Source organism: Cornus florida, unplaced genomic scaffold (genome assembly GCF_030987335.1).
Source record: "Cornus florida cultivar Cherokee Brave unplaced genomic scaffold, ASM3098733v1 CherokeeBrave_3.0.0_Hap2_Chr09, whole genome shotgun sequence".
NCBI classification, from domain to species: domain Eukaryota; kingdom Viridiplantae; phylum Streptophyta; class Magnoliopsida; order Cornales; family Cornaceae; genus Cornus; species Cornus florida.
The window spans coordinates 2,384,504-2,404,323 of NW_026775579.1; the positions used below are offsets into that span (position 1 = coordinate 2,384,504).

The following is a 19,820-nucleotide window of genomic DNA, read 5'->3' on the forward strand; positions in this document are numbered from 1 at the left end:
GTCTTTAAGAGATGATCAAATCAAGAGTAAGGTATAAGAAGAAGAAGAAAAAGGGAAGAAATAGGATGAGAGAAAAAGAGAGAGAGATGGGGAAAGAGAGAAAGAATGAAAGAATACTTCCATCTTTCCACCACATTCTATTTATACTAACAAGTTTCAGAAATTACACATAAGCACCCAACATTATATAAGTAATAACAAAAAAGGCCCTGACAAAACTCCCCCCCCCCCCCCCCCCCCAAGCTGGTGCAAAGATATCTATCATGTCCAACTTGACCAATATCTCTTGCTAGCAAGTCTTGCTCACACCCTTAGTCAAAACGTCAGCAACCTAATTGTGTGTGTTGACGTATGGAGTACAAATCAGCCTAAGACGAAGCTTTTCCTTGATAAAGTGTTGATCGACTTCAATGTGCTTTGTCCTGTCATGTTGAATTGGATTGTGGGCAATGCTAATAGCAACCTTGTTGTCACAATTCAACTTCATTGACTCACGAACAAGATAACCTAACTAACCCAACATAGTTTGTAGCCATATAACAACTCACAAACTCCATGTGCCAGGGATCTGAACTCAGCCTTTGCACTAGATCTAGCTACAACAGACTATTTCTTGCTTCGCCATGAAACAAGATTACCTCCAACAAATTTGCAATATCTTGAAATAGATCATCGATCTATCACTAACCCTGCCCAATCAACATCAGTATAGGCTTCAACACGTAAGTGGCCATGATGGCTAAATAATATCCCCTTACCAGGTGAACTAGGGATGCACACGGTTCGGTTCTAGTCGGAACCGGAACCGGTCACAACGGTTCCTTAAAAAGGGAACCGGATAGGTATGGAACCGAACAGCGAATCCGATTCGGTTCCATGAGAACCGACTGCTAACTGTTTGGTTTTTTTACTCTGTTACAACACTGTTGTTCCCTTGTTCAGTACTCAGTGAGGAATCTGAGATGGGAGTGAGGATGAATGAGTGAATGACTGATGAGGAGTGGATAGATAATGGAAATAATAGTTTAAGACTTTAGAAAGCAACATATGTGACAGATCGATCAAGGACTTACAGAGTAATGGGACGAGGTGTCTATGTTGGAGACGATTAATGATGAAATTGATCTGAGATGGCTTAGGACTGAATCGACGAGGAAGCTTGAGATGAGACTTGAGAGGAGGCGAGGGCGATGAGGACTGAGGAGATGAGAGGAGGCGACTCAGGCGAGGGCGATGAGAGGAGGCGAAAGTTAGCTTAGGGTTAGTCTGTTTAGATGAGAGATTGAGAGGAGGCGAGGACTGAATTGATGAGGGATAGCTTAGGGCAAAAAATGAAAAAAGTATGTTTTTGTGGTTTAGTCACTTTAGTGTGGACCACGTGGCTCGGTGGCTGCCTCAATCTTGATGAGTGTAGTTTAGTAACATTAGTTACTTTTAGTCTTTTACAATTTACACTGTTTAGTTTACTTTCAGTCTTTAGTATATAATTAAATATATATATATATATACGGTTCCGATTCTTACCGGTTCCCACGGGTTGGAACTAAAACCGGAACCGTACACCCACGGTTCCTAAACTCGGAACCGGGACCGGAATCGGAACCGTGAGAACCGAAACTGAAGCCCACGGTTCGGTTCGGTTCAGTTCTCACGGTTCCACGATTCTTTTGTGCACCCCTAAGGTGAACCCTTGAGGTAGCGAAGAACATGATGAGTTGCTTTAAGAGTGAGGTGTTCGTGGAGCATGTATAAACTGACTAATCACACTAACAACGTAGGCAATATCCGGGCACGTGAGAGATAAGTAAATCAGTATCCCAACCAATCACTGAAATCTTCGCACGTCATCTAATGTGTCTCCATCCACATCATTAAGCCTAAAGTTCTGCTCAATGGGAATATCAATAGGTCTAGCTCCAAGCTTGCCTATTTCAGCCAACAAATCTAACACATACTTCTGTTGAGAAATGAAAACCCCTTTCTTTGATCTGCACACCTTGATGCTAAGAAAGTATCTCAATGTTCCGAGATCTTTAACCTCGAACTCTGTCCCTAAGAATTACTTCATTATTCATATGGATCATTTCCAGTGATAACAATATCATCAACATATACAATAAGGGCAGTGGTGAAGCCCTGATGCTTCTTGATGAAGAGAGTATGATCTGCCTGACTCTGTGTGTACCCTACTCTTTTCATAGTGTTGAACCTCTCAAACCAAGCACGTGGCGACTGCTTTAACCCATACAAGGCTTTATTTAGCTTGCATACTAAATTCTGACCATTGATAAACTTAAACCTTGGTGGCATAGTCATATACGCCTCTTCCTTCAAGTCACCATGAAGGAAAGCATTCTTTACATTTAGCTGATGTAAAAGCTAATTCAAATTAATTGCCAAAGAAAGGAGGACACGTATAGCGTTCATCTTGGCAACGGGAGCAAATGTTTCCAGATAATCAATCCCATAGGTCTGAGTGAAGCCCTTTTTAACTAACCAGGCTTTGTATCTCTCAATTGTTCCGTCTGCATGATACTTTATTGTGTAGACCCATTTGCAGCCTACTAGTTTCTTACCCTTAGGCAATGGAACAATATCCCAAGTACCATTCTTCCAAGGGCCTTCATCTCTTCAAGTATGGCTTCCTTCCATAGAGTTTGACTAAGAGTATCTGAAACACTAGATGGAACAGAAACAGAGGAGATACACGAAGTGAAAGCATGATATGTTGGAGATAAGGCATCATAGCATCCAAATCATTAGTTTTAGGAGGACTAGATATAGGCACCTCAGTAAGAAGCTCCCCCCTGAATGGGAACCTCCCCCTGAATGGGAACAGGCAAAGGAAGGGGGCGTTCCCTCTGAATGGACGACAGATTTGTTGACTTTAAGATATAATCAAATCAAGAGTAAGTGATAAAGAAGAAAAAGAGAAGAAAGCGGATGAGAGAAAAAGAGAGAGAGATGGGGAAAGAAAGAAAGAATGAAAGAATACTTTCATCCTTCTACCACATTTTATTTATAATAACAAGTTTCAAAAATTACACATAAGCCCCAACATTATATAAGTAATAACAAATAAGCCTCTGACAACACTCTCCCTCAAGATGGTGCAAAGATATCTATCATGCCCAGCTTGACTAACATATTTTGCAAGCAAGTCTTGCTCACACCCTTAGTCAAAACATCAGCAACCTGATCATGTGTATTGACGTATGGAGTATAAATCAGCCCAAGACAAAGCTTTTATTTGATGAAGTGTCGATCGACTTCAATGTGCTTTGTCCTGTCATGTTGAATTGGATTGTGGGCAATGCTAATAGCAGCCTTGTTGTCACAATACAACTTCATTAACTCGCAAACAAGATAACCCAACTCACCCAACATCGTACGTAGCCATAACAACTCACAAACTCCATGTGCCATGAATCTGAACTCAGCCTTTGCACTAGATCTAGCTACTACAGAGTGTTTCTTGCTTCGCCATGAAACAAGATTACCTCTAACAAATGTGCAATATCTTGAAGTAGATCGTCAATCTGTCATAGACCCTGCCCAATTAGCATCAATATAGGCTTCAACACGCAAGTGGCCATGATTGCCAAACAATATACCCTTACCAGGTGAACCCTTGAGGTAACGAAGAACATGATGAGCTGCCTCAAGGTGAGGTGTACGTGGAGCATGGATAAATTGACTAATCACACTAACAGCGTAGGCAATATCCGGGCGCGTGAGAGATAAGTAAATTAGTCTCCTAACCAATCGCTGAAATTTTCCCACATCATCTAATGGGTCTCCATCTACATCATTAAGCCTATGGTTCTACTCAATGGGAATATCAATAGGTCTAGCTCCAAGCCTGCTTGTTTCAACCAACAAATCCAACATATACTTCTGTTGAGAAATGAACGCCCCTTTCTTCGATTTGCACACCTTGATGCCAAGAAAGTATCTCAATGATCCGAGGTCTTTAACCTCAAACTTTGTCCTAAGAATGACTTCATTTGACGAATCTCTTCCGGATCATTTCCAGTGATATCAATTTTTTTTTTTGATAAGTCATTTCCAGTGATAACAGTATCATCAACATATACAATAATGGCAATGGTAGCCCTGGTGCTTCTTGATGAAGAGAGTATGATTTGCTTGACTCTGTCTACTCTTTTCACAACATTGCTGAACCTCTCAAACCAAGCACGTGGCGACTGCTTTAACCTATACAGGGCTTTATTTAGCTTGCACAATAAATTCTGACCATTGGCAAGCTTAAACCCTGGTGGCATAGTCATATACATTTCTTCCTCCAAGTCACCATGAAGGAAAGCATTTTTTACATCTAGCTGATGTAAGGGCCAATTCAAATTAGTTGCCAAAGAAAAAAGAACACGTATAGAGTTCATCTCGGCAATTGGAGCATATAGTTCCAGATAATCAATTCCATAGGTTTGAGTGAAGATCTTTTCAACTAACCGAGCTTTATATCTCTCAATTGTTCCGTCTGCATGATACTTTATTGTGTAGACCCATTTGCGGCCTACTGGTTTCTTACCCCTAGGTAATGGAACAATATCCCAAGTACCATACTTCTCAAGGGCCTTCATTTCTTCAAGCATAGCTTTCTTCCATGGAGTTTGACTGAGAGCATCTGAAACACTAGAAGGAATAGATATAGAGGAGATACATGAATTGAAAGCACGATATGTTGGAGATAAGGCATCGTAGGATACAAACTAAGATATGGGATGCTTTGTACAACTACGAACACCCTTACGATAGGCAATAGGGACATCAAGATCAACACGAATGCTATTGGGAAAAGAATCAGCAGTATCAATGTCAACTAAGGAATTACCTGGATCTAGGGAGACTTCTTGGTCCTGGGGTGAGTCAATAACTTGTTTTGCCCTCCTAGTGCAGACAATTGGCTGCTTTCCCTGCTGCAAATCATTAGTGTTAGGAGGACTAGGCATAGGCACCTCAGTAAGAAGCTCCCCCTGAATGGGAACAGGCAAAAGAAAGGGGGCATTCCCTCTAAATGGACAACGGATTTTCTACCTGTATAGTAGTCTCCCCCTGTAGAGAATCCTTAGCAGTGGAAGAAAAGGAACAAACTCAACGAATGTAACATCCATGGAGACAAAGCAACGACGAGTGGTAGGGTTATAACACCGATACCCTTTCTGAGTGGCGGAGTTTCCAAGAAAGACGCATTGGATTGCCTTAGGGTCCATTTTGTCCTTGCAATGATGAATGTGAACATAACAAACACAACCAAACACTTTCGGAGGGACAGTAAACAAGGCAGTGTCATGGTGTAGGACAGAGAAGGGGGATTGATAGCCAAGAACCTTAGAAGGCATGCGATTGATAAGGTATGTAGTTGTGAAGGTTGCATTAGCCCAATAACTTGTAGGCACTCCCATCCCAATTAGAAGAGAACGGGTCACCTCCGTACTATGACAGTGTTTTCTTTCAGCTACACCGTTCTGTTGTGGTGTATCGAAACGAGGTTTGATGGACAATCCCGTTATCAGCAAAAAAGGAGGCAAGACCACCATACATAAACTCTCCTCCATTATTAGATCGAAGGATTTTGAGGGGACAACCAAACTGAGTACATACCATCCTATGAAAGGTTTTAAAAATGGAATGAACTTCATCTTTGGTTTTCATAATATAAAGCCAAGTATATCGATTAAAGTCATCAACAAACACAAAAAAGTAACGAAAACCAAGTAATGAAGTAGTAGATTCAGGACCCCACACATCAGAATGAACAAGCTGCGAAGGGGCTGTATTTTTATTAATACTAGTATGATAAGAAACATGACATTGTTTGGCAAGAACGCATGTTTCACAATTTAACTCAAAAGATTCAACATAAGCAAACTGGGGAAGCATATGCTTTAAAACAGGAAGTGGTAATGGACCTAGTCTATTATGCCATCGCATTAACAGATCTTTATTGACATTACTATTCCTAATACTAGATTGATTTGCTACATAATAAGAAGTTGGCCTCGCGTTCGGCAAATGCAAGCTATTGTCCTCACGTTCACTTCCAATCGTCTTCCCCGAGTCCAAGTCCTGAAACACACAGTGAGATGGAAAAAAAGGTTACATTACAATTCAAGCCTTTTGTAATGTGACTGACAAAAAGGAGGTTATTGGTAAACTTTGGGACATGAAGAACAAAGGATAAGGTAAGATTAGGAGAGGCAGAAACAGTGCCCTTCCCCGTAATGGAGGTAAAGGTGCCATCAGCGACTCTAACCTTATCTTTACCAGAGCATAAACTGTACGAAGAAAAATCAGAAGCCATATTAGTTATGTGATCTGTGGCTTTTGAATCAATGATCAAGGGTGGCCCACTAGATAATGTGGAAATTTGATGTGCCGAATGAGAGGTACCTATCTGAGCGAAGTTAGAGGTGGAAACAGAGGAATGTTGTGCTAGTAGATGTCGGAAAGCATCAAGTTCAGCCCCGAACAAAGAACTCGGTGGCCCTGAGGAGGCATGACTAGTAGAAGCAGTCTCACGCTCTGTAGTATGTCCCATAGATGACCCCTTAAATGGACCAGGCATTGGCCTAGCATTCGCATTAGCAGGAGCTGGAGTAGGGCGGCTGTGTAGATTCCAGCATGTTTCCCTTGAGTGGAGCGTACGCCCACAGTGATCACACCTCAACTTGCTCTTGTTATCCTGTTTCCCTCCTTTACGCCCACAGTGATCACACCTCAACTTGCTCTTGTTATCCTGTTTCCCTCCTTTTAGAGGATTGGGCTTGTTCCATTATTGTGTGGCAAGAGCAGACCTCTCAGATAATGGTACTTCTGACTCAGGTTTAGTGTATACAGGTGTAGACATAGTCTTCATTCAACTCTCCTCAATCTGGATATACGAAAACACATCTTTAAAAGAAGTAGGGGATGGATACCTGCCTAGCACTTGTACCCTGGCATGCTCGTATCTTGGATGTAGACCACCCAAGAACTCATAGATTCGATTCCTTTCTACCATAGCATGAAATGCTTTAACATCAGCTGCACACACAGGTATGTAGTCTTGGTATGATCTAACTTTTCCCATTTACCACGTATAGTGTGGTAATATGTAGCAAGAGTTTGGTCTTCCTGCCTGAATCTTGAAATATGTTGTTGGAGTTCATACAGTTTGCAAAATTACCAACCGTGGAATACGTCTCTTCCATAGCCGTCCATAGCTCTTTAGTTGTTTTCACAAACAGAAACCCTTTGTTGATCTGTGGCTGCATTGACTGCAACAACCACACCATAACTAGTGCATTATTTGCACTCCACTCTTTGAATTCAGGATCGCTCTTGGAGGTATACGTGACAGTCCCTTCGATATGGTCGATCATTCTACGACTAGTGATATGCATACGAACAGATTGAGCCCACTCCGTATAGTTCGTCTCATCCAGCCTAACAGTCGTAATACAAAGGCCTGGATGGTGATCACTTCTACCTCCCAATACTGCAGTCAAACTAGGAGAAGACCCAGCTTCTTTTGAAGTCATCTTTAAGCCAGACATTTTATCAAACAATTTCTGGCTATACAATCCTCAGAAACAAAAACAACACCACAATATGTAGAGAACCACCTCTCTAACACACAAACTTCGATTACCGTCTTCTAAGATGCATAAAAAAGCGACCACACAGTCACCACACAAACCCTAGAAAGCAACAAAGTTGACCATACCAGAATCCCGAACGATGAAGAAAAAGCCGATGTTGCTGAACCTCGCCAACCCAAAAAAAAAAAATGATCGAGACTGCAATAGATAAAAAACAGGTTCCAAAAAATTTCCTTGCAAACAAATCCCATCTTGGAATCTCTTCAAAACCCTTCACACCCTCTAGGGTTTACACCTGAGAAGCACGGACACGGACACGGGATACGGGTACGATACGACATGGATACGGCGATACGTCAAATTTAAAAAAAATAGGACACGGACACGGACACGGCAAGGATACGACAATAAAATAAAATAAATAATTATTATATATATAAAAAATTAATACTAATAATTGTGTTTTCTCAATTTCTCCTCCATTCTTAACCCTTTTAAATTTGGCCCACTAAATATTTTGAGTGTAAGGCCTAAATTCTATTAATATATAAACAAAGAAATAAATATCTGTATATTCAAAAGGCTAAGTTTTATCTGTAACTAAACAAGGGATAAAAGTAGATAAGGCTTAACTTTTATTCTTATCCACTCTTTCCTTTACTCTTTTTATCTCTCTTCAGCCGTTCTTTTCCCACAACACCACTCTTCTCATCTTCTCCTTTTTTTTTTTTCTTTCCGATCCTCTCACTGGTGGCCATCCCAATGACCTTATACGTCTCTGCATCAAGCGATTTTAAAAAGTCATCTACCGAAAATTTCAGATCAAGTGGCATATAAGAACATGATCTGTAAATTCAGTTGTTTTTTTTCTTTGTGTATACTATATATATATATATGTCATCTTCTTCTTCTCTGTTTTTCTTTTCATTTTTTTTCAAAAGAAAATTTCTATAGTGACAAACACGGTGTCCTTTGCGTGTCCTCCCCCGTGTCCGTTCTATATTAAATAATAAAAAATTAAGACACCGATTTCAAGGTGTCGGACACGTGTCCAGAGCTCCGACATGTCTATCCGTGTCGAACACGTGTCCGACACTTGTACATTGGCAACGTGTCGGTGCTTCATAGGTTTACACAAACTTGCTCTAGGGTTTCAACTACACACCTAGAGCTTTACAAACCATGCTCTGATACCATGTTGACTTTAAGATGTAATCAAATCAAGAGTAAGTAATAAAGAAGAAAAAGAGAAGAAAGCGGATAAGAGAAAGAGAGATGGGGGAAAGAGAGAAAGAATGAAAGAATACTTTCATCCTTCCGCCACATTCTATTTATAATAATAAGTTTCAGAAATTATACATAAGCCCCAACATTATATAAGTAATAACAAATAAGCCCCTGACAACAGGATTCTCTACCGGTATAGTACTCTCCCCCTGTAGAGAATCCCGAGTAGTGTAAAAAAAAGGAACAAACTCAAAGAATGTAACATCCATGGAGACAAACGGATGGCGAGTGGTAGGGTTATAACACCGATACCCTTTCTGAGTGGCGGAATATCCAAGAAAGACACGTCGGATTGCCTTAGGGTCCATTTGTCCTTGCGATGATGAATGTGAACATAAAAAAACACAACCAAACACTTTCGAAGGAAAAGTAAACAAGGCAGTGTGATTATGTAAGACAGAGAAGGGGGGTTGATAGCTAAGAACCTTAGAAGGCATGTGATTGATAAGTTATGTAGGTGTTAAGGTTGGATCATCCCAATTACTTTTAGGCACTCCCATCCCAATTAGAAGAGAACGGGCCACCTCCGTAATGTGACAGTATTTTCTTTCAGCTACACCGTTTTGTTGTGGTGTATCGGCACAAGAGGTTTGATGGACAATCCCGTTATCAGTAAAAAAAGAGGCAAGACCACCATACATAAACTCTCCTCCATCAAATGATTTTGAGGGGACAACCAAACTGAGTACATATCATCTTATGAAAGATTTTAAAAATGGAATGAATTTCATCTTTGGTTTTTGTTGAAATATCTGTATTATTATTATTTTCAATCTCGCCAATACTTAATGCATATTTTCAATCAAACTAACATTTTCCTCATAGACTGGTTGCCTAATCGGTGGGTTTGGGTTGTAATTACCACGTCCATGATCATTGTCGTTGGGCTGCTTCTTGTTCTCGCAGTTAAGTTCTACCGTTGTCAATCTCACCAATACTTGACGCATAGTTTCATGCATATCAAGTAAGGTTCGATTAACATTGGTCTGGAACTCAGTAAACTCAGCCCTCAAAAGAGCTACTCCATCACGATCACTGTCGCTGGAGGGGTTGCTTCCATCTCGTGAATCGGCCATCATAACAAAGGCGAATCTTGGATTCAGAACCTTGCTCTGATACCAACTAACGTAGAACACACAAGAGAGAAACTAAAATTATATTGATAATAATGATGTCTGCAGACTTACATGTCTTGCCTTTATATAGGCAAGTCAAAAATAAAATAAAATAAGAAAGCATGCGCGAAATAATATTAAAGGGAAAATTTGAGATTTGATGGAGCAAAATTCTCCTTAAATCTTGCAATGGAGAATAATATCTTCTATTGTTGGCAACTACACCAAATCTCTTTTTGGCTTTTTCTTATTTATTTATTTATTTTCTTATATTCTCCTTACCTTTTCAGCCTCCTTGATTTGCGATGATCCTGTATGTTTAGATAATCGTGAGCGAGCTATTCTACATCACAATTACTATTGTCAGGGGATTATTTGTTATTACTTATATAATTTTTGGGCTTATGTTTTATTTCTGAAACTTGTTATTATAAATATAATTTGGTGGAAGGATGAAATTATTCTTTCATTCTTTCTCTCTTTCCCCATCTCTCTCTCTTTTTTTCTCTCATCCGCTTTTTTCTCTCTTCTTCTTTATCACTTACTCCTAATTTAATTATATCTTAAAGTCAACATTGTATCAAAGCATGGTTTGTAAAGCTCTAGGTGTACAGTTGAAACCCTAGAGCAAATTTGTGTAAACCCTGGTGGGTGTAAAGGGTTTTGAAGAGATTCTAAGATAGGATTTGTTTGAAAGAAAGTAGGGTTAATCACATCCACTCGTACCACGGATCCAACTGCAGTCTCGATCAGTGTTCATTTTATGTTGTCGTGGTTCTGTTTTTTATCTATTGCAATCTCAATTGGTGTTTTTTTTTGTGTTCGCGAGGTTCTGCAACAACAGTTTTTTCTTCGTCGTTCGCGATTCTGGTATAGTCTACTTTGTTGCCTTCTAGGGTTTGTGTGATGACTGTGCGGTCACTTTTTTATGCATATCAGAAGACGGTAATCTTTATAGTTGAAGTTTGTGTGTTAGAGAGGTGGTTCTCTACATATTTTGTTGCTGCTTTTGTTTATGAGGATTTATACCCAGAAACTGTTTGATAACTCAATCACAAAAATTGGGCAAGTTGACCTAATAATTTCATCTAGGTCATTTAGGAATTTAATCACAACCAAATCAACTAATAGCTTCTGCACTACTGGGTATTTGAGTATAAATATTTTCCAGAAATGCGTCACACTCAATTGGACTATTAAATTCTCACATTAATAATTGTTTTCATCAAAGTCACCAAGTTTCACTTGGCTTGAAACCTTGCGGCTAACAAGGAACAACATCAATAGTAGAGTTCACATCAGTGTTGTAGAGGTGCATAGGGAAAATCCTAATGAATGTTCCTCTCTCTCTCTCGTGGATGACACTTCATCAAGGAATATAGGTTTTGAAAACTCAGAGCATATCGTGAAATAGCAATGGCACCCCGGCAGTAAATTGGTAGTCATGAAGATGAAGCCATATTCGGACAGACCCCAAGATTTCTTTCTCACAATTCACATTCTTATTTAAGTGTTCTAGTACAGTATGTTTCCCTTCATAAGTGTGAATCTGTTGAAGTACAGCATCAACCTCAGATTCACTAGAGAACCGAGCAATGAAAAAGCCATATATGAGGATCAGAACTTTGACTATTCCCTTAAGATTTGCAAACCCTTTGGAGGAAAGACTTGTCATTTAGAAAATAGGGTCGTTTTCCCATTAAGTGACATAACCCCACAACAGAAGTTTTCCAATAATGGATTTAATCAGCAATGTCATCCTCTCCAATGTGCACTGCGTTGTCCTTGGAGCCTCCATTAAAAAGCCTGAGATTTTAAAAGATGAATGGGCTGATGGGAGGGCTGTCTCCTTCATGCTTAAATCTTCCACTTCTTGGCTAGAAACCTTGTTGCAGAGAAACTGCAGTTTTGCCATTGAACTACAGAGGTCCTTGCCCTTTGGAGAAAGGACTTGAAAAGTAGAAAATATAGTCGTTTTCCCATTTTAAGTCACATAACCCCCACAACAAATGTTTTCCAATAATGGATTTAATCAGCAATGTCATCCTCTCCAATCTGCACTATGTCGTCCTTAGAGCCTCCATTAAAAAGCCTGAGATTTTGAAAGATGAATGGCTGATGGGAGGGGAGCTGTCTCCCTTCATGCTTAAGTTTCTACTTCTCGGCTAGAAACCTTGTTGCAAAGAAACTGCAGTTTTGCCATTGAACCAGAGAGGTCCTCGGGAGAGGTCAACTTATTAAATAAGCTGCACTAGTGGTAAACTTTTAGTTTATCCTGCATTATTTAATGTGACTATCTTTTCGTCCACTTAATGGGTTTGCCAGTGTAACTCCTCCGTAATTGATGAAATACTTTGTTGCCTCTAGGTTAACAACGCTGGCGTGCTTGAGCATAACCGTATTACTACGTCCGAAGGGTATGCGCTTATCAATTGTGTTATGGACCATATCTGATACATTTTATTCCATTTTATCTGTGCAGAGAAATTAACGCAGTGTTTTTTCCTCCTTTTTTTGTTTATGTTACGTAACAACAGATTCGAGTTGAATTTTGCTGTAAATGTATTAGGGACATTTATCATGACAGAATTGATGATGCCATTGCTGGAGAAAGCTGCACCTGATGCTCGAGTTATCACAGTTTCCTCAGGTGGAATGTACACAGCCCCCTTGACGAAAGATCTACAGGTAAGAATATTGGTAAAACTCTGTCATGACCCACCCTTGTGTAGATATTGTCTGCTTTACACACTCCCCATGCTCATGGTTTCCAAAATGCCTCTACACAGTTAGTAGATCTCCACACATATAAGTGCCAATAACCTCCCCCCCGGGCGATGTGGGACGTCACAATCACCCCCTCTTCGGACACAATGTCGTCTTACCCTCATGGTCTTTTGTATGCTATCCCATTTCATGAAACATAATGTAATAGCAAATCAAACATGTAATTCCAAATCAACATGTGATTCGAACCCTTAACCATCGTCCTAAGCTGTTCGAACCTAAAGCTCTAATACCACATTGTCGTGCCCCGGTTTCCAACACCCGGTTTGTGATAAGAGAAAAGAAATCAAATTAAAATTTTAACATAAATATCCTTAAAATTCAACCGCTTCTTTTATTTTATGATTTTATTATTCATTTTATTTTCCTTCATTAGAACCAGCCCTTTAAATGTTGCCTTTCTTATATCACGACTCCCCTCATAAAAAAGGAATTTACATGGGCATAGATGCCGAGGATGCCTTGGGTGCCCAAATGAAAGCTCTCCGTTATGTGTGTGTGGGGGAAAAAGAAAAAAAAAAAAAAGAAAGAAGAAAAAATGAATGTACAGGTGAGGCATAGATGCCGAGAAAAATCTATGCCTCACCAAGGGTTCTCCACAACTGCGCACATATATAAATATATATATATATATATATATATATATATATATCTATATACCTATTACATGTATGCAATTCATGCTTGTCGATGCTTCCTAAGGATTTTTTTCTTTCTTCCTGTCATGTCAATTATGCATCCAACTTACATAGATATGAATTATGTACAGACACCTGGGAGTATGTTCTTATACCGAGAACGATGCACAAATTATACTCACTTCACACAGATTTTAAATATTCAGCAGATAATCAAATATAAATCCAAATAATTATTCTAACACATGTTTAGTTGAGATAATAATTTAAAACATACTACAACTCTCAAAAATATTTAAATTTTAATTATTACATGTCTGAATTAAAAGTTACGACACCACACATGTTCATACTCAAAATAATCAAATAAACATAGTTTCTCCAAATGCCCTAGGAAGCTCTCAATAGAGAAAAACGATGATGAAACATAAAATAGCCAAGAACTCCCAAGCAAAGCAAAACATAAGCAATCATCTCCAACTAAAGCTAATTACCCCTAGTACCGTCTCCTTCATCTGCAAAATGGTGGGGTGAGTTACTGCCCAATAGGAGATACTCAAAAAAATTAACCAACAACTGTGAAATGGCACTAACAGGTAAATACATGGACATGCCAACAATTAAAGATAAGAACATGGATATTTCATGAACAGAACACATAATCATACTACAAAAACATTATATTAATTCCATCACCAACCACTTCAAAATTTGTCTAGATTTCAGTCAAGTATTTCCAAAGTGTAAACCACAGTTCATTCACAAAATTGCGGGCATTGTCCATAATTATGTGCAACTTGCCTGTGTGCAAGCCACGTTACGCATATGACAGTTTTATGGGTTAGTCTAGCACTACTTGGCTAAGTTTAGGGTCTTTCACCCAAGGGCTCCTGGCCCTGCCTTTCTTTTTCCGGCAAAACCCCATCAACCAACCAATTTCCATACAACAGAAATACCAATCAGGACACAATAATATCACAATGCATATACATTTATACATGTTGTTTTACCACTTTTATTCCCATTGCCATAGTAAAGAACATGTTCTCATCACATACATCCTGTTATTGCAAAAATTTTCTACACAATTATCAGGCATACAGTGTGCTATCGTCATGTAACAACATATATATGACAATCTACTATAACATAAGCATAATTATTCACAAAGAGCACAAAAGGAAACAAATCACAGATTATGGGTTAAAAGAGTTAGAATAGTCCTTGCTAGACTGACATTGCCGAAGTTCAAAGGAACCCGTAGCACCGTGGAGGAAGTTCAGATGAACACTTCTTATTCTTGGACCTTTAAGCAAAATCTCACTATTTTGCCCTAGATTTGTAAGAGGAGGGGCTAAAAGAGAAAATTTAGAGGGAGAAGAAATTAGGGTTCTGCCCCTCTTTTTTTTTTTTCCTTTTCTTTTCTCGTTTCTGTTGTACTCTCGTTCTCTCCCTTCTTTTTTGTACCTCGGCACAAATGCCGACATCAAATCCCTTTTTTGTTTTTCTTTTTTTACTTGGGCACAAACGTTGAGGTCCGATACCTTTTTTTTTGTTTTTTTTCTTTCTTCTTGCATGGCGCAAGCACTGAGTCCCTTTCTTTTTCTTTTTCTTTTTCTTTTTCTTTTTTCCTGGCACAAACGTCAAGGTTAGTAACTATAGAAAATACACCTTTAATCTCATGTCAGTTTGTTTCTCTCCATACACATTAATTATGGTGATCAAAACATAACCCATTAACTAAAAGACATTGACCCATAATAATGTATATATATAACAATGTCGCCCATACATGTAGGTATGCACATGTTTTAGAATGGAATTAATTGCCAACACATAACATTATATTTTCACACACACACACACACACACACACATATAAATATAAGCCTAAATTTATTCAGTACATTTGATTCAAACCTAAACCAAATGTGGCTTATTCATTTTATTTATATATTTATTTATTTTTTAAATTTAACCATAGATTAAAGGAACAAATATATTTACTTGCACCATAATTACACGTGTTTTCACACTCTATTTATAACATGTCATATGATGTGCACATAAAATATTATCATAACTAATAATAATAATTTCCCTCTCTCTACAAACTTATATCTGCTTTTAATTCACATTCAATATTGAAATTCTGATCGATCGTATTAATGCAGTTTAGTGATAATAGCAACTTTGATGGGGTGGAACAGTATGCTCGCAACAAGCGTGTTCAGGTAAATAAGGATAATATTCTGTATAAAGAATCTTTTGGAATCCCTTGACACGTGCTCTTTGGACTTAAGTTTTTGCTCTTATATTTGTCACTCTATTACTATGATCCTTAATTATAAGTAAGATAATGAAGATGCTTATAGTAACATTAATTTTATAAAAATAAGGGTAAAGTACAGAGACACCCCCTGAGGTTTGGGGTAAGGACATGCAGATGAAAGTTAGCCTATTTTTGGAAACCACACCCCCTTGTGAAATTTACCATCCAAAAAGTCCATTTTACCCTTCACTATTTTATTAATTTTAATTACAAAATATCAAAATATTTAAATGACCAAATTACCCTCAGCACCCATCAATCCTAAACCCTAGCGCTGCCACCACACCAAAATTCACAACCAATGAAACGAGAAGCTCGCCGGAAGATGGTTTACATGGACAGAGTACACCAGAGATGAAGCTCGCAGACTATAGCAGATTGAACTAAACCTTAGCACACAAGTCTGAAACGGGAAGCTCGCTGGAACCGCTGAGGTGATGCTCTCACCGCCGTTTGCAGACTATAGTGCTGGAACTATTTGTCACTGGACGGAGGCACATAGGATTGTAACTCAACAGTATGTCTCTACCTAAAGGAAACTCATCGGTGTTCACAGTTGCTAAACCTCGCCGGATGTATATGGTGTGAATGAAGCTTGGCCAGAATCAATGGAGTTTAGCTTCTCGGAGTTCGTCGGAATCAGTGGAGTTCTGGCCTTGTGTTTGCACCGATGGAGACACTTAAGATCACTGTATCTTCTTCATGCTCACTGACCTGCACTTAAGTTAGCTATCTTGACCGATTGATGAAGCCTTTTAAGTTGTTCGCTGTTCGCCGCCGTTTGGGTTTAACGTTGAACTTCTGGGTCTTGAATGGAGATGAAGTTCTGGTCTTTGTTGTGGGTCGCTGAAGCTCGCAAGCTAGAACGGTGAAGCTCGCGGGGGGTTAATGGCACCGGAAAAAAGGCTGAAGAAGAAGTGCGTGGGCGTGTTCGGCGCGAGTTAGATCTACTTGCAGGAGCGTGTCGGGCGCGTGGGTGGTGATGACGAACTCCGCCGTCGCCTCCACCGTCGCCGCCGCCGCTCATCGTTGCCTTGTGTGTATATATATATGTATTTGTATATACATATATATATGTGTGTGATGGTTGACGGTATTGATGGTATATGTTTTCCGATGACAACAAAGACCCAAGGGAAGAAGACTTGACGGTATTGATGGTTGAGATGGTTCATTGATTCCACCATTTGAGGCTTCAGAATAAGAGCTTTCCCTTCAAGTCCTTAGCCAACTGAACTGGTGATGGTGTCAGGAAGTTTAAAGCCTCTACAAAAAAAAAAGAAAAGGAATAGGCCAAGTCAGCGCTGAAATGAATCACGTTGATGGCAGTATTGGATCCATTGGATTGGGTAATCCTACTTTTGGTTCTTTTATTGCAAGCTAATTACGCGATAGACCAAAGGGATAGGAAGTTGATTCTTTAAAAGATTTTCAGCTTTGAATAGAGCTAGCTGCTTCATGAGAATTTCACGAAACAGAGGAGAAAGCCAAGAATAGTTGAGGGAGAGAACAGAGAGGAGAGAAGGAAAGAAATTATGGGTATGAGGTTAGAAAGGTCATTTCAATATTCAAATTGGTTAATATAAAAGTCAAAGGGTACAAATGTCAATTTATTATCATTGGGGTGTCTTTGGTAGCTGTATCAAAGTTGAGGGGGTGTTTTTGTCCAAAAAACAGATAAGTTTAACCTGTGTGTCCTTTTGGCAAACCTCAGGGGGTGTTGCTGTACTTTACCCTAAAAATAATAATAATAAAAATAAAAAGAAATTTAAGAGTTCTAGTCACTCAAGATTTTAGAATTTCTTGTAGTGATTATATGTTAGGATTCAATTGGCTTCCAAGAAATTAATACCCGACTTGTCTCTTCTCTTTGCCGTGATATCTTTTCTTTTCTCGTTTTTAACAGCCACTGTTCTCAGTACTCGGTTCATGGTTCGTAGCACGTTGATGACTCCAGGAGGTTGCTATCCCTCTTTATTGTTTCCTTTTGCATTTGCTCTAAATTTGCCAATAGATATTATCACTTCTGTAAATGTTAAGAAGGTGGATTAACTTTCTATTTATCAATTTACGCACCATTTCTTCAAGACACACCGTTCCTTTAGAATTAGAAGGTATAATTATTCTTGCAAAAAACTTTCTACAAGTTAAATAGGCCAGCCAGCAATTTCCAAGAAATGGTTGTGATTCTTTTCTTCTAATCCGTGATAAATTGACCCATTGCCGCCTTCTTTTTGGTTGAAAGTAATTTCATGGATAGTGTTTCTAGCAGAAAGAAATATATCATCATATATATATATATATATATATATATATATATATTTGTTGGGGGTGGGGGTGTCGGGTCTTAGGAAAATATTGAATCTACAAATTGGTTTTTTGGAACTTACTCAACTGCACGTTGTAATTACATCAGATATGTTCCTTAAGTGACAGAATGGCCAAGTAGTTGATTTTGTAGATACCTTTACAGCCAACCACAAAAATAGACTTCCATATCTGAAAGAGGCCAGTGGATAAGATAGTATTTTGAAAGACAGTAGTCAATTTTTTTTTTTTTTTTTTTAAATATAGAGGATATTATCTCCAGAGTTGAGAAAAGAAATATCAAAATGATAATTCTACAATAGCCCATAAAGCATTGATGCCATGGATGATATTATTCCAGGCAATTTGGTTTTTCGTTTAGGCCCAAGAGTTTTTCACATTATGTTGGAAATCATATCTCTAAGTTGACTTAATGATTGTGGCAGATTTATTGGGTCTTTATTATAGGCTAATGTTTAGGCTTTTGTTTAGGGATTTGATTTTTATTTTGATTTGATTTTTATTCTCTTTCCATATTTGTAATTTTCCTCGTGTATATAATGATTAGGCTCTCAAATTGAGTACGCCAATTGTACCAAATTACTTTTTGGTATCAGAGCCTCAAACCTACGCCTCCCCTCTCTCTCTATCTCGTCACAACTCCTTCCCTCTTTCTTTTTTTCTTTTCTTCGTAGACCATCTCTCTTCTTCAGGCCGCTGTTGCAACAGTCCTAGAGGAGCCAATCTCCTCTAGGTTTGACCCTGTAGGGGTATTCCCTTAGTCTTTTTCATGCATTAAGGGTCAGAAGACGTGTTTGCAAATTTTTTGGGCTGTCGGGATATTCGGCAGCATTTTCGGATCGGACCGCTGTGTCTCTGGCTTCTTGGTTTGATCAAAATCAGGTTTATTCCTCCTTTATTTGAAATTATTTGTGATCTGTTGAATTGTTCTATTTAATATTATGGCTGATTCAAGTAATAATAAAAAAAAACTCTCTTTGGCGTAACACACATCGGCTCAACTGTTTACTAGTGTGCTGTTGAATGGCCGTAATTTTGCATTCTGGGCTCGTTCCCTCCGCCTTTATGTTGGTGGAAAAGGTAAATTAGGGTAGTTTTTGGGTACTAAAAAGATGCCAGATATTAAAGATCCTAAATATGCTCAGTTGGATATAGACAATTGTGCCATTTTAGGATGGATATTTAATTCTATGGCGGAACGAATTTATAATATATTCATGTTTTATGACTTTGTTCATGACTTGTGAACTGCTTTGAATCAAATGTATATGCTCATTCTAGGAATGATGCTTGTATTTTTGAGTTATACTAAGATATTGCTAAAGCCTTGCAGGAAGGCCTGAATTAGTCTGTAGCTAATTACTTAAGGTATTTGAGATCTCGTAGGGAGGAACTGGCTCAATTTGAGCCTCTCAGTGAATTTCCTCCCGAGGCAGCCTCTCTTCTTATCAAACGTCTTGATCGTCTGCATACCTATCAGTTTTTTATGGGATTACGCCCAGAATATGAACCACTTAAAGTCTTAGATCTTGAATGCATCACCAATGCCATCCCTGTTGGAAGCCTTTGCTACTGTTGATGGTGAAGAATGCAGGTACTGTTTAATTTAGCCCTCACTTGTTCCTCTACCAGTGTTTAAGCCTACTGGGGATAGTATGGCTTTTGCAGCCAACTTTGGATCACGTACATTTGGAGGTCAAATTATTTGTCACCATTGTGGAAGGGTTGG

The 19,820-nt window shown here is 38.8% G+C and overlaps 1 protein-coding gene across 2 annotated transcripts in view; it reads left to right on the plus strand.

Annotated features, from left to right (window-relative positions):
- Positions 1-19,820, plus strand: part of LOC132273440 (uncharacterized) — a 44,918-nt gene that overhangs the window by 13,682 nt on the left and 11,416 nt on the right. For both annotated transcript variants that reach the window (XM_059774399.1, XM_059774398.1), the window contains 3 exons: positions 12,374-12,423; positions 12,544-12,694; positions 15,606-15,665. In XM_059774399.1, coding sequence (XP_059630382.1) covers positions 12,374-12,423; positions 12,544-12,694; positions 15,606-15,665 — 261 coding nt within the window. The remainder of the gene's footprint in view (positions 1-12,373; positions 12,424-12,543; positions 12,695-15,605; positions 15,666-19,820) is intronic.